Source organism: Podarcis erhardii, assembly GCF_964252035.2.
Source record: "Podarcis erhardii genome assembly, chromosome: 5".
NCBI classification, from domain to species: Eukaryota; Metazoa; Chordata; class Lepidosauria; order Squamata; family Lacertidae; genus Podarcis; species Podarcis erhardii.
Window position 1 is genome coordinate 49845728 of NC_138509.1, and position 15029 is coordinate 49860756.

Consider the following 15029-nt stretch of genomic DNA (forward strand, 5'->3'; position numbering starts at 1 on the left):
GGACAGAATGCTGCGTGGAGTGCTCCTGTTCAGGGAGCCAGCCAACCATGCCATCTTATAGAATACACCATTTCATTCCCCCTCATCAATAGGTAGGTAGGTAGGTAGATAGAGATATGAACGAACCTTGGGGTTTCTGTAAGCATGCCAATTCCTCCCTGTTGCTCCTCAGTAGTTTCATTTTGGCTATATAGCCATCATCACTGTGTTATCTGAGATTAGCATTAGTACACATGACCAGAGAGCATCTTCAAATAGGTTCACGTTGTCTACCACTTCTGAAAATCATGTAATTATCCACGCAGGAGAGACCGAAAGACAATGGGGGAGGGGGCAGGGACTCAAGTCCAAGATGTTGGCTAGAAGAACAAGTCAAAGGCAGGAGAAATAACCTATGTGCTTAATTTCACATCTGTACTCAGGTTCATATTCCATATTTATGTTATTTTTTCCAATGTCTTTCTAATAGGGAGCACTAAATAAACATATACTTGCCTTTCCCATCCCTGGTGATACTAGCCATGCCTTGGCAGCATTTCCATAATTGCATTTTATCATTTCAGAACCTAAATGGTTTGATGCATTTATTTCCTGTTCTGTTCTGGCCATCTTTGGTGCCATTCAGAAAGTACCCAGAGCTCTTAACCTGTTTTCATGTAGTTAGTTTCCCATTGCTACACTGAGGAGGATCTTTCTTGTTTGCCCCCTGCACTCAGCACCCCCCAAAGCATATCATCATCATCATTATCATCATATACACTCTACCACTCCACTTTAAATACTCAACATTACAGTTATTAAACACGTATGGTGGAGTATCTGTGGCAACACTACCATAGATTTTAATGAGACAAAATTACACCAACAATGTTTAACCCTATTACGTGCAAACAACTTTAATTTGAATTGTGCCTGATATTGATGGATTTCTTATTGCAGACATAAATTCAGAGACAAATACCATAAAGGAGACCAGAATACAAATACAATCCATTTGTAAGCAACCACAGAAACCCATTTAAAAAAACCCCACAAGGATCCCTGGAACAGCAAAATCAGACCCTAATATTTAATGAGAAGCAAATAATGAAAAACAAATTTTAACTTTGAATAGTGCTGGAGATCTACCATGTTTCATTCCTGTTGTGTTCTAATAAAACAGGTGTGAGGAACCTCTGGCCTGCTGGCCTTATTAGACCCAGCACGGGTCACAGTTTTGCCCTCAAGGCCGTTTCCCCCCAAGTCACACCCACCAGCCCCACACCTGACAGATACAAATCAGAGCTGGCTGATGATTATTTTCTGAAAATGTTAATACCTTCTCTGTATATTACCTTGTACAAAATACCCCCAGTTCTAAATCAATAAATAGATTTCTTGTATTGGATCAGCTGTGGGCATATTTAAGGATTTCAGACATGTAAAAATAGTCATAATCCTCCAAATTCATTTGGTGCTTTCTATAGCATTGTCATTCCTACTTCAGATTATCCAAACATAATGGTTGTTCCTCGGTATCACAAAATAAGTGTAGTTGCAATGTTATTCAAAATAAGTGATGATCATTTTAATTTAAATTGTTGTCCTTAAAATGTTAATCTGACCTTTGGTTAATATTTGAGGAACCACCTGTTTGCAGGCTCAGGACAACATCATTACACATCAGTGACAGTTTATGTGTTCTGGCTTCATACTCTTCCTCAGAATTCATCAGGCCATATTTACCCACTCCCACCCCCCAAAAAATATTCTCATCTCATATCTACTCCAAGCTTACTTGTGTATTTTAGCATTTCAATCCTGTTCTCCTTCCTTCATCTACAAGATGATATTCATTTCTTGATTGGGTTTCTGGGAGGATGGTGGGTTATTGAAAAATAAATAATCACGTTTTGTTTTGTTGTTTCTTTTTGTTAATAGGCACAGTTATGACTCCAAATTATTTAAATTACAACAGTCTCAGTGTCGCTCCGTGGTGTGATTGCAGCAATAGCGGGAATGACCTAGAAGAATGTCTGAAATTTCTGAATTTCTTCCAGGATAACACTTGTCTTAGTGAGTACCATATTTATATTCTATAAAATATCTTCAGTGATGTGTTTATAGAATAATATATGCAGCAACCTACAATGTAGGGGCTCGTTTACATAATCAAGAATTAACCGGGGGGGGGGGGAGTCCTGTATAAATGAGCACAAATTCTGGGGTGTTTCTTCCACAACATGCCCTCACTATCTATGCTGAGTGATTCATCAATTGCTGTATTTCTCGATGGATGCTCTCAACTCCACCCATCAGCATGAACTTCCCTGGTGGTACAGCTTAGATCTTTGTTTATGCCACCTCTGTACAGAAGGCTGCATTCTGGCCATGCAAAATCCAGAGGCTTTTACAACCATACTCACATGTACATTTCTCCATCCTCCATCCAGGCAAGCAACAGGCATTATCACAGCTTGAGGACACATTCCAGACAGACAAAAACATAGAGCAGGGCTAGTGAAGGGTGTGGCCTAGGGAGGAGGCATGGTCTGGTGAAAGGCCAGATAGAGAGGCCTGGGAGGCCATATAGGGTGCCTGTGCCTGAGTTTTTCCATCTCGGGTTTAGGGAACAAGTAACTTAAAACCATGGTTTTGATCCTGGCTGTTTCCCTAAACCGTAGTTAAGACTAACCTCAGTACCAGGTTTGCACATAATGGCAAACTACAGAGAACTGCAAACAGAAGGGAAAGCGTCCAACCTCCTTGCAGTCACGCTAGAGGAGGAATTGGGAGGGGAGAGTGCTGAGCCTGAGGCTCGTACCTATAGTGCTAAACCATAATTTGGTGTTCCATCTGAACCTAGCCATTATCTCCACATAGGAAAAATATCGTATGGGAACTGGGAAATGGCCTTGTGTTGTGCAGCTTTAGATCTTGGTTAAATGTGAAGTGCTTAACTAGGCTGTCAGACCTGTTTTCCAAATTAGAAACGTGCTTCAGGAACAGTCCACATAAATTGAGTTTAAACTCAAGTTTCTTAAAAAGAAGTAACAATGTAGACGTATGGATGCCTAGCTAGTTAAGCATCAACAGGTCACACTCAGCACTTATGTATAAACATACTTAATTGTTTGAATAATTTGCCAATTTGGAAATTGGAAGCATTGCTGCACCAATAGATGCTCTGTTTTAAAAGAAACACCCCAGTTCCATTGTCCTCTCTCTTGCTGTCGGAATAAAAATGTTAATGAAGATAAAGCAATGACATTAGAGGACACTGTGAGGAAAAATTATACTCACCCTGGCAAAGCGACCTTTTCTTCATGAAGAAATTAAAGGTGTCCCTGTTTTAATAGCATTTCACAGAAGGGGGATAAATGTTCCATTATCCTTTTTTTTGTTAATGGGCTGACTTTTGTAAACCTTTATTTTAAATAAAAAAATATTAACGATGCACAGTGTATTATTAAGTGCCGGGCTGTTAATCTGCATGTGTTTTAAATATCTGTATAACAGACTGTCACATTCTGTTGGGACAGTAGCCCTTGCCTCTAATCTTTCACCCTTCTTGGCTACCACAGTGGCTCAAAGGATAGGGCAGTGTGTCATTGTTTTATTGCAATTATTAAAGGTTTCTCAGCCGGCTTAAATGCAAATTACTGGTGCAGGAAAATCATGTGGTACAATCTTCCCATGAATATAGCACTTCAAAATGTAGGTGAGGGGACATCATGACTGAATGAAGAAAATACCCTGCCTATCAAAAGCTACTGACAAGAATGATTGTAGGTTAACGCTCTCATTGACATGCACAGTAGCTTTCTATGTGCACATATACATGCTATTTTTCTGTGTGCAGGTAGTCTCATTTTCTTCAGGGGTTCATTAAAACCTGCATTTCCCCCTGTCTTTATTCAGAAGAGTTACAGCCCCAAGAGGACTGTACCACTGGATCTTCTAAATGTGCACTAAATGGTTTGCACATAATAGTCTTTAGCTCCATGAATGTGGGTGATGGTGTTTTTAACAATGATATGTCGGTTTATTTCATTCAGGGTAACTATCTGTCAGTTCTCTGGGATCATTTTTTAGTTTTCTATAATGTGCTGCAAGGCATGAAAATCCATACAGATTTTCCTCACTTCTCGTCACATCAGCCTGTGCATTTCTGAAGTCTATAAATCATTTCCCACATTTATTAGAAGTTTTTTTTAAAGTTAGAATTAAATGCATCTTTCTAAGATAAGAAGTAAAAGTGAAATAATTTATAGTAAGTTGTGGATGCTATTGAAGGAATGTATTAATAACTCCTTGCTCACGTCCCCAGTGAAATGGTTTATTTCTTATACAATGTGTTTGAAATAAGAAATCCCTAAATCCATGCTGAGTCCCCAAAGACCTGATTAAAAACTGTTTTTCTATTCATTTGTATGTATGTTTGTTTGTTTTAAAAACCCAGCCAATTTACTCTTACCATAAACAGAGTATTTAATCCCATGAAAACCTACAATAAGCCTTTCAGTTTTTCCATTTTCAACTTCTAGTGTGAGTGTGCTTCTCCCACCTATTTATGTATATTCTGTTTGAAGACTAGAAAGGGGAAAAGAAAAGAAAAATCTTTAAAATACCTCTTATTTTTTGTTGTATAAAAAAAGCCATTATTATAAATAAACCAGTCAGTTCCTTGCTATTACCATTTGGCTTATCAAACATATTGCATTGATAGTATATCCTGGAATGGTGAGCTCAATTATTTATAGACTACCTAAATGTGGGTTCTCTAGATTTAGGCCTCATCTACCCTGTATATTTAAAGCAGCATCTTACCACTTTAAGCAGTCATGGCTTCCACCACAGAATTCTGGGAGCTGTATTTTGTTAAGAGTGCTGAGCCTTATATTTCCCACACAGAACTACAATTCCTATAGTGGTTTAACAACCAGTGTTTCCTGGGAACTCTGAGGATTGTAGCATAAATTGGGTTTTCAACTGCCTATAGATGTACAAATATTTTGTGTAACTTCCACACTCGGTGCCTTTGTGCCCTGAGCAATCCCACTGCTGATGTGGCTCTGTGCTGGCATGTTAAAAAGGCAGCCTGTAAGTCTGAGTTTAAACCATTCTATTATTATTAAAAGCATTGCATTCCTTTGTCAGATGAAAATAAATATGTGACCCACAAACTTAACGTTGTAGGGGTGTTTCCCTTCAGGAAGTTGTTGAGGTAGTGTTGTCCATTTTAAACTATTTCTTCATAAACAGAATTGGCTCTGTGATTTTTTTCTGCAGAAAATGCAATTCAGGCCTTTGGCAATGGTACAGACGTGAATGTGTGGCAGCCCTTACTACCTGTCCAGACAACCACAGCTTTAACTACAACATCTTACAGATCTAAGATAATGGGACCCGAGAACACCAACAATGAAATACCCACCAACAATGACTTACCAGCATGTGCCAATCTTAAGGTAAGGAACTCCTCAGGCAAAGAAGTCTTTGGGTGAAGTGCAAAGAAGGAATAAAGAATTGTGTGTCAAAGGAAGGATGCTTTGATGCACATGCAGAGTAATCAGACAGTCTTATCTGTCCCCTGCTACCTCCAAAATATTGTTGGTGTGATATCGGCACATATTGTATTAAACCAGTCACTCATAATTTCAAAAACCCTTGAATCAATCATAGGCTGAACTGATATAAAAACGGAGGATCAGAATGTGGTACTCTTCCTTGAACTGCAACAGGTTTGGATGTTTTTTTTATTTTATCAGTGTTCCCTGCCTGTATAAAAACCAGGTATGGGAAGAAAGTAGGTTGTCTTAATGGGTCATTGGTAAATGGCTGGTGACTTCTGGTTGACCAGATTCTTGCTAAGAGAGGTGGGCCTTGACCTGGTCCAACTAGACGTTTTGTGTTTTTAAGCAAGTGTGTATGCTCAAGATTACTTGAAACAGATTAATTATTGGGGAGGGCCATAGCTCAAGTGGAAGTGCCACAGCTCAGTGGATGGGCATCTTCTTGACATACGGAAGATCTGTGGTTCAGTCACCAGGTAGAGCTGGGAATGTTCCCTGCCTGAAACCTTGGAGAGCTGCTGCCAGTCAGTGTGGATACTACAGCTAGAGGGACCGAGGGTTTAACTGGGTATATGGCAACTTCTTCAGTGAACCATGACAAGTCTAGTAAAAAATAATAATAGGGAGAGTAGATTGTGCAATACTGAAGTCAGGCCGCCCCTGAATAAAATGTTTAAAAATCTGTGGGCCTAACTACACACTATATGCAAACATTTAACATAAAAACCATTCCAGACTCATTACAAACTGAGCACAAGCACTGAAGTTTTGCCTACTCTCATAATCTCACCAGCACAGTTGAAATACTCCACCGCCACAGCTGCCCCTTCTTTCTAAACATGTGAAATTCTCTTAAACTCCTGTACTGACTTCCTGCTACAGCATCAGCTTTTTGTGCTTCAGCCCCCTAAGTCCGCCTTGGCCTGCCCTCTCTTATCTCTCTGCTCTTATATCTCTCTGCATCCCTGTCCATGACCTTCAGTTCCTCCGCCACCTCTGGTGAAAGGTCTCCTGCTCTCTCAAACAACTCTGCCTTTTCTCTGTATCGTTGGAACTGCACTCAATACCACCTGTGTGATGTTACATATCTTACCTTGCAGTTGCCTCTTTAAAACTTACTTGTGCCATATTTTAGATTGTAAGCTCCTTGGAGGCAAAGACCTATCCTCTTGCACCCTATATACCATCTGCACTATAATGTACAAATATATACCGTATTTTTCCATGTATAAGACGCCCCCTATTTTTTTAACCCAAAATTAAGAAAATGAAACCCTAAAATAGAAGTGAAAATCTGGATGATTGGCGGTGGCAAATTGTTTATCTTTTTGGGGGCGATCACCCTCAAAGTTTCCAGCATGAGGTGCATGCAGTGCACTGTGGTGCAGAAGCAAAGGCAGTGACAGGGGCACCACATGCTCCCCCTCGGTGGCAGCTGCTGCTGCAGAGAAGCAGGCTCCCAAGCAGGATGCCAAGGAAGAGCCGGGGGAAGGCAGCAGCCACTCTGCATCAGGCCATGCAGTTGAGCAAACTGAGCTGAGGAAGGTGGTGAGCGGGCTGGGGGCAGAGTGGGAGTTTGAGAGGGGAAGACAAAAAAAAAGGAAAGAAGGGCAAGGAGAGGTAGCTGAGGCAGCTCTCAGCAGCGGCTGTGGCAGCTGCTCTCAATTCGATGGTTGAGCCAGCGGGGGCTTCAGGAGGTGAGCCAGTCACCAGCATACAGCCCGGGGGGTGGGGAGAAAGGGGGGACGGCAGCAGGAGGGACCACCTCAGCCCAGCCAAGCCAAAATTCCTCCAGATGCCCATGTTCCGTGTACAATACGACCCCCTATTTTTTACTATTTTTTTAAAGCAAAAAACCTTGTCTTATACACTGAAAAATACAGTAAATAAAGATTTTCTCTGCCATGGATATATCTGGTCAGGCTGCCCTTGGAAGCACCAGTGCCATCAAGTCTACCCTAGACCACAAACGATGACAATGTAAAAGATGGTTAATTTTTATTACTGTGAGGATTCATCCTGAATATGGAATGTTTGTGAGGAGGAGACTTCTGTAGGTGAAATGGGCCTGCTGCCATGTTTAAAAAAAATGCCTTGCATTTTTAAGGGGAGAGCAGCAACAAGATTTCTGTAATGAGCAAGTGTCAGCCTGTTGACCGCATTATGTCAGATAATGCTGGAAATTCAGGGGATAAGTGTAAATCTTCTCTAGTAATAAGCATTTACCCAATTTTCTAAATGTTTTAAATATAAATTATTATAAAATGGCAATCTCCGTTCTGCATTCATGGTGCATCTTTTCCTGCAAAGAGACAAACCCTTTCAGAATGGTAGCAACATCAGGAGGAGCAGCAGCTTTCCTGCTCTGGCAGAGCCACAACAATAGCCTCCCACCAGCAGCATCGCTAGGAAGTTGTGGGAGGAGCAACTTTGGGGCTGTGCAGATGCACTGGCAGTCAATCTGCAGACCCACAGATGTGTCTGCGCAATCCCAATGTCACCACCTTGCCCTTCCCCCTTTGGGGAAGGGCCAAAGCTCAGTGGTAGAGAATCTTTGCATTCAGAATGTCCTGGGTTCAATCCCTGCCGTATTCAGGTAGGAATGGAAATGTCCCCTGTATGAAAACCCTGGAGAGCTGAGCTGGATGAACCAATTGTCTGGCCCAGTATAAGGCTGTGTGCCCCTTTCTCCCACATAGTATATGGTAGGGACACTCTTTCCAGAGCCACTCTTGGTCAGGAATAAGCCATGAAAACAAAGGATTTTCCTGAGGAACTGGAAAACTTTGTTCCTCTTACAGGGCATGCATGCAGGGTACCAAAGTCCCCTTTAAACACCACCCTAGCTGTTCCAAAGCTACTTACTTGTGAGCATCTAGAGAACAAAAGCTCAAAAATAAATTATCAGTGATGTGGGTAGGGGCCTAAGGTTGCTCCTTTCCACAGAACCATCCTTTCCCTTTATAGCTGGATCATTTAAACATTACCCCAGCTTATCAGGAGATGCCAATGAAAAAACAGCTTTCATGCAGGTAGGGTATTTGTTTAAAAAGGCCTCAAAGTTAGAAGGCTAAATTAAAAGAATACTGGTATACCATGAAGCAAGGGGAAACAGGGAAATAACCATGATAGGGCCACAACAATAGCCTCCCAGCAGCAGCGTCACTAGGAAGTTGTGGGAGGAGCAACTTTGGGGCTGTGCAGATGCACTGGCAGTCAATCTGCAGACCCACAGATGTGTCTGCGCAATCCCAATGTCACCACCTTGCCCTTCTGCCTGCCCTCAGAGGCCAAGATAGTATAGACATGGGGAGCCTGTGACCTGCACTCCAACTCCCCTCAGCCCCAGCCAGAATGGTTAGGAATGATGGGAGTCCACAGGTTATTCACCTGTGCTCTAGGGGCTTTTAAGTGATCGTAATCCCTTACCCCTCCTCCCTATTTCCGGCCCACACACTATCAGCATTGAAGCCCACACAGACAGTGACAGGGACCAGTTACAGGCAACTCTTTTGAGCTACTCTGTTCTCCCTTGATCTTAGCAAGTACAGCACCGCCAGTGGATACAAATCACGCTGCTTTTTCTTGCAGCCTTTAGATTTGTCCCCGTGTTCCCTCTTCAACAAAACACCTACGTCCCTTGCTGCGTTTCCTATTTATGTTCACCCACTAACCAATTACAAATCCATGAAGCTTCCACGCCTGCTGTGGCTTGAACCTCTGAGTGCCGCATTGAAGCTTTTAAGCCCAACTTCTGACTAAATCCTGCATGCCGCTTGCTAATAACAATACTAATAAACACTCAGCTTTAATATAGCTGCTTATGATCTCCAAACACTAGGCATGGCGCTAAACACCTGCAATTTTCACTGAGGCTCACGAAGGGAACCCAGAGCTAAGTGCTTCCCTGCATGCTGTGAGTGGTGCTTAAGCCCTTGTCTTGAAGACTAATCCTTCCCCTGCACTCCCCTTTTAGAGCCTGTTCTTCTAAGGAAGTAAAAGATCATCCACACTTATTTGCACTCTGCACTGAACAGCCATGCCAGGCCTGAGAGCACATAGGTATTATGCACACATTTGTTAATTGCAATATACAACTAATGCATTGTATGTTTCCCAGTAGCGTTCTGCAGTATCATAGAACTGCAGTTAGAATACTCTCAAGCAAAGGTTTTATCCGTTCAGATATGTACCGTGTGTGCTGTGGTAGAGAAAAGGGGACTATAGGAAGGATTCAGCTGCTGTGTCTCACACGGATTGTGACTGCAAAAACCCATGAATGCAACCTCAGCTCAACTTTTCCCTGCATGTCTCCTGCATGTTGTGGCTGCCAGAACACTTTCCAGGCAGACAAGGCCACTGAGCCTGAGGGCTCATCTAGACTTCCGCTTGTCCTACTTCATTCCCTCAGGAAAACTTGTTCTTTAGCGCTGGATCAGAGCAAACATCAATTGGGTTTCCTGCAGATGGATGTTTGCTTCGATTCGGTGCTAAACAGCAGCTTTTCCTGGGGAAAGATGTGGAGCAAACAGAAAACACCCTGAATCCATTCCTAGAAAGCATGAGACAAGCAGAAAACTGCTTGGTCCCAGGACTGTGGGTGCCTGGGGCTGTGCATGCTGTGGGCGCTCGTGCGCCTGATGTCAGCATGCCCCACAGCATGCTGACATCACACACGCATGTCAACATGCATGCTGACATCACACACGCACACCCCCACGGCATGCATGGCCCCAGCACAAAAAAATGTGGGTGCCCAGCCCCTTCATGGGGAATGTTGTGTTTACACCCTCAAATCTATGTATGCAAGTCTGCTGGTTCCCTCAACCTTGGCAGCAGCAAGGTCTTATAATGGGAACTCTTGCAATAGGCTTCCCTTTGATCCTGCAGCAGCATCTTAGGCATATGGATCAATGTGAAATGGATAGCAGAATCCATGAGAACTACGTTTCCCATGGATTGTTGCAGCTTAGACAGTGCCAGTGCAGCACTGAGGCGCTAATAAAGGCCCTACTGGAAGGTCTCTCTGTTGCTGACAGAGCTACAGCCTAAATAAGTTTATAAAGCTTCCAGTTCAAGTCAACATTTCATTATTTCAAATTGCAAAGAGATTTTAAAAACATTACGAGAAGAGTAGAGTATTCCACTATGTAACAGAATACTACTATTAAATGAAATCTCATTTGGAAATGATATTAGTGAAGCAACAATTGATTTCAAGGCCTAACATTTCTAACAAGCATCTGAATAATGACTTCAAAGATGTGCCATGTAAGCCCTATGAAGACCATGAGTTGTATCCAGAGAGTTAGTTGAATTGAGTTCCCATTGAAATCAGCGGTATTTAAATTAAGTAATGACTACCTTGTCCCATTGATTTCAGTGGAACCTAAGTGCAACTAACTTAGCCTGGATCCAGCCCACAACACTTAACAATGGTTTCTTAAGTGTTACGACCAAACACCTTGGTTTGGCTACAAACCAAAGTATGATTCCATGGTTTGATTCCATGGTTTGAAGCAAATTTTCAAGTTTTGGTTAGTTAAGTATTCAATCTGCCCTGATAAAACCATAATGGGTGCAAGGTGATAAGCATTCCTTCTGATGTCTCCTAGGTTAAACCATGGTTTTACTGTAGACTTGCTTGGGAGAGGGGGGTAGTTCTTAACCAGGGTTAAGTAACAAACCTGTTAATCACTAACCATAGTTAAACATCCTGTCTGCACAAGGCCACATTATGTTTAACTATCTGTAGCTTTTCCACATACAAGAGCAGGGATCATGGAAATTAGTGAAATCTTTTATTGCTCTGGGGCATTTTTAAGACCACTTACAATAAGCCTGAAAAAAGAATGCATCAACAGTGGCTTAGCCTGTATCATTCTTGCTGATAATATGATGTGCAATTAATTCTGACATGGCAGTTTGGCAGGCTACCTAATGCTCTGTACTTTACTACCTCAGGAGGTTAGTACTTGGCAATTTCTATGACATTTTATACAAATCAATCAAATACTTACCATCATTTTATTATAGAAGAATAATATATCTTCCAAGCACTTTTCAAAGGAATGATTTGTATGTGAAATGCATGCACCCCAGAACACCTGCACACACATTGGATGGGTGCTGTGTTGTCCGGTCTTGTAATCCACTACAGTCATACCTCGGGTTGAATGCGCTTCGGGTTGAGCACGTTCGAGTTGCGCTGCACGGCAACCCGGAAGTAACGCAGCATGTTACTTCCGGGTTTTGCCGCTTGTGCAGACGCTCAAAATGACGTCACGCGCATGCACAGAAGCTGCGAAAAGTGACACACGCGCGCGCAGACGTGCCGTTGCTAGTTACGTTTGCTTCTGGATGCAAACGGGGCTCTGGAATGGATCCCATTCGTATCCAGAGGTACCACTGTACTCTGCTCTAGAGCATTTTAGAAAGGAGCTTAAAGGCACACTACTCTGACACTGCTGTTCTGACACAATTCTGACTGGCAGCAGGACACCAGAGAAGAGAATAGTGCCATTGTCTTGGTGAGAGATAATCAGGGTGTATTCAGAGATTTTGCCAGGGAGTCACAAAGAATGGTCAATATTTTCTACTATTCTGCAATCTCACTTTCAGACACGAATGGAAGTATTACCAGTACCACTCCACCTCGGTTTATTGTGGCACTATTTCCGGGAGTAGAAAATGGGTCTCATGATATATTGTAAATATGCATTTTTTTATACTTCTATTATATGCAGATATTTGGCAAAAAGCTCTGTATGAATTTACTCTCTGTAAGCAGGTTACATTCTACAGTTTTCTGGATCCTAGCAGTGGTCTGTCTCTTGATGAATGGGGCAAGTATCAAATGCAGGGGGAAAGAGTATATATATAGTCACAGAGCAACAACAGAGGTTTCAATTCCCTGCTAAATAAATGGCTATCTGCTGTACACAGTTAAGTATTTTGCCTGAGTCCATATGCCTAAACTATCTTGCTTAACAGTTTCCACTTCGGCTGGAGCTGTCTGCTCCCCCTTTTCTGATTTTGGTTCCTCCTTCCCCCTCTTTTCCCCAGTAGGCTTCCAAGGGGCAGAAAGCTCATTTATAATGAGCAACACTTATTGCACACTCTCAGGTACCTCCATTTTCTCCTTCTGTACAGCAGGCTCCCAGGAAGTGGGGGAACCAAACTGAAGCAGCTTTGCCAGCCAGCCCTTCTCCTCCTACACCTTCCTTCCCATGACATGTTCCACGGGAGTAGAAAAATCAATCAGCAGCCCCTCAGCTCTTTGACTGCTCTCCCCATCTGGATGCCTGGCAGCTGGGCTTCTAGGTTACTTCCACATGGACTCTCACTTTGTTCTCTAAAGAGGCTTCTTACTGCTCACCCACTCTGTTTTGGTTGGTTTGTCTATTGAACAGCTGTCTCAGCGATTGGTATGATCGCAGAAGCTGCTCCAGTCTTTGGTTGCTTCTCTGCCTGCTCCATTTGCTGCTTGTGGCGCTCCTCCATCAACTCTGCAGCATCTCTTGGAGTACATGGTGGGTTGTCACCCAGTGATCAAATGGAAGCAGTTCAGGTTCATTAAATTCAGAACCTAAACTTCTTTGTTTCAAACTATCCAGGAGATCCCAATTTCAGTCCCTGGAATCTCCATTTAAAGGGACCAGAGGGAGGGTGGTGAAATGACCTCTGCCTAAGGAAGCCAATGCCAGTCAAAGTAGGGAGTAATGAATTAGATTGACAAAGAGTCTGGACTGGTAAAAGGCATTGACCTATGTTCCATATGTCAGTGATAGGGACTGAAATCATTGGTCTAGCCTGGAGATTTTCAAATACACAACTGGAGGAATCAGTTTTGAGTGTGTACTAGTTGGGGAAATGAGAACGGAACTGATATACTGGGACTAGAATTTCTGTGTGCATGCATTATACTTTGTCAACCTATCCTATCCTATTCCAGAGAAGCCAAAAGTCCCTATAGTTCTCTTCTCTTTGACCCTGCAAAACATCCTTTAACTTCACCCTATTCAGCCAAAACTATATAGCCATTCCTTATTCCTTAGTCTAGTGCTTTTGAAACCTAGTTATATTAATTGTTACAGCAGCTTTTTTTGTGACACAGAGATCCCCAAACAATATGCCAGAGGGCAATTCTGTGAAAATCTAAACCAAGGCAACACATGGAACTTTCATCCCAAAGTGTAAATTGTCTTTGAGTCATTCTTTTGAGCTACTTTTAGAAAAACCCATTATCATATGGACATCAGGGACAAATCTGGCTTTGTGAGGCCAACAAATTCATTACTAGTTTTTTAAAATATATACCTTCTTTTATATATTGCTATTACTTCATTGGGTCTAAACCAAATGCACAATGGTAGCACACTCATCAGCAGTTTAGAATGCCTTATGGAGACATTTTCTATATTTTACTTTTACTATAAACCCAAGGAAACAATTATAATCTCAATGAATTGTAACTTAGCACTTCAGTCATAACATAAATCTAGTTCCCCTCTTTTGCATATATCAAGTATATATCTACATTTTGGATCTTTTGAGTGTCCTGTTCATTTGTCCAAATACAGTGTGTATATGTGTATTATTGGATTACAAAACAGTAGAATTATTTCATCAATAATAAAGATTTATCATTCTTTAAAAAAGAAAGATTCTAGTAGCCTGAGCATCTTTCTTGTATTATAATACACCATTTTATAGTTAACTGTAAAACCTGAGATTACGCCTTTAAGAATCATGCCGTTTTGTTTTATAGTTTAATAATTGTTCATTTGAAAACGAATGTGAACTTCCTAGAAACTAATGTAATGACTTATAAAAATAGCATTTTGCCAAAAGCTACTGAGCACTTCTAAAGAGCATGGATATTTTACTGTTATAGTTGCTGTTCTCAGGGAGTACTTTGCATATCATTCCTACACAAAGGAGAAGCAGGATTTGCCATTAAACCTCAGTTTGCCTTCACTATTTTACTACAAGATCTCCTCCTGTGGGAATAATGAAGAATAGCTAAGCATGGGAATAATATTATATGGCAACATTAGGTCATATTAGTTCATACCAGGTTCTATACAGAGACAAGTGCCACAGCTTTATAAGGCCTTTTGTCAAGTTAAGAGTACTCTTAATGGCACCCTCCTTTACTCCTTGCTTCTGGGTCCTACTACTACACATAAAACAGCTACTACATGGGAAGAGGAATGAATTTGTAGCTATGTGGCTGTTCCTTTCTGCAGAGCGGCAGCTATGCACATTATGTCACCATGCAGATTGGCTGCTGCCACACCTCTCCCCCCCCTCTCCTCCCAGACACAAACCAGTGACAGGAATGTCATTCTGCCAGCACTGGAATGCATATCTGTCTCCCCTGGTAGCGGAGAAGCCTCTGCTCAGGTGCAGTTTTCAGCACAGTGAGACACTGCATGTGAGAAAGGCTGGACCTGGATACCATTACCACAA

At 42.0% G+C, this 15029-nt stretch overlaps 1 protein-coding gene across 1 annotated transcript in view; it reads left to right on the top strand.

Moving 5' to 3' along the window:
• The window catches only part of GFRA1 (GDNF family receptor alpha 1), a 188306-nt gene that overhangs the window by 150510 nt on the left and 22767 nt on the right, over nucleotides 1-15029 (top strand). Inside the window, exons 6-7 of the mRNA XM_081863743.1 lie at nucleotides 1921-2055; nucleotides 5272-5450. Of these exons, the coding sequence (XP_081719869.1) occupies nucleotides 1921-2055; nucleotides 5272-5450 (314 nt within the window). The remainder of the gene's footprint in view (nucleotides 1-1920; nucleotides 2056-5271; nucleotides 5451-15029) is intronic.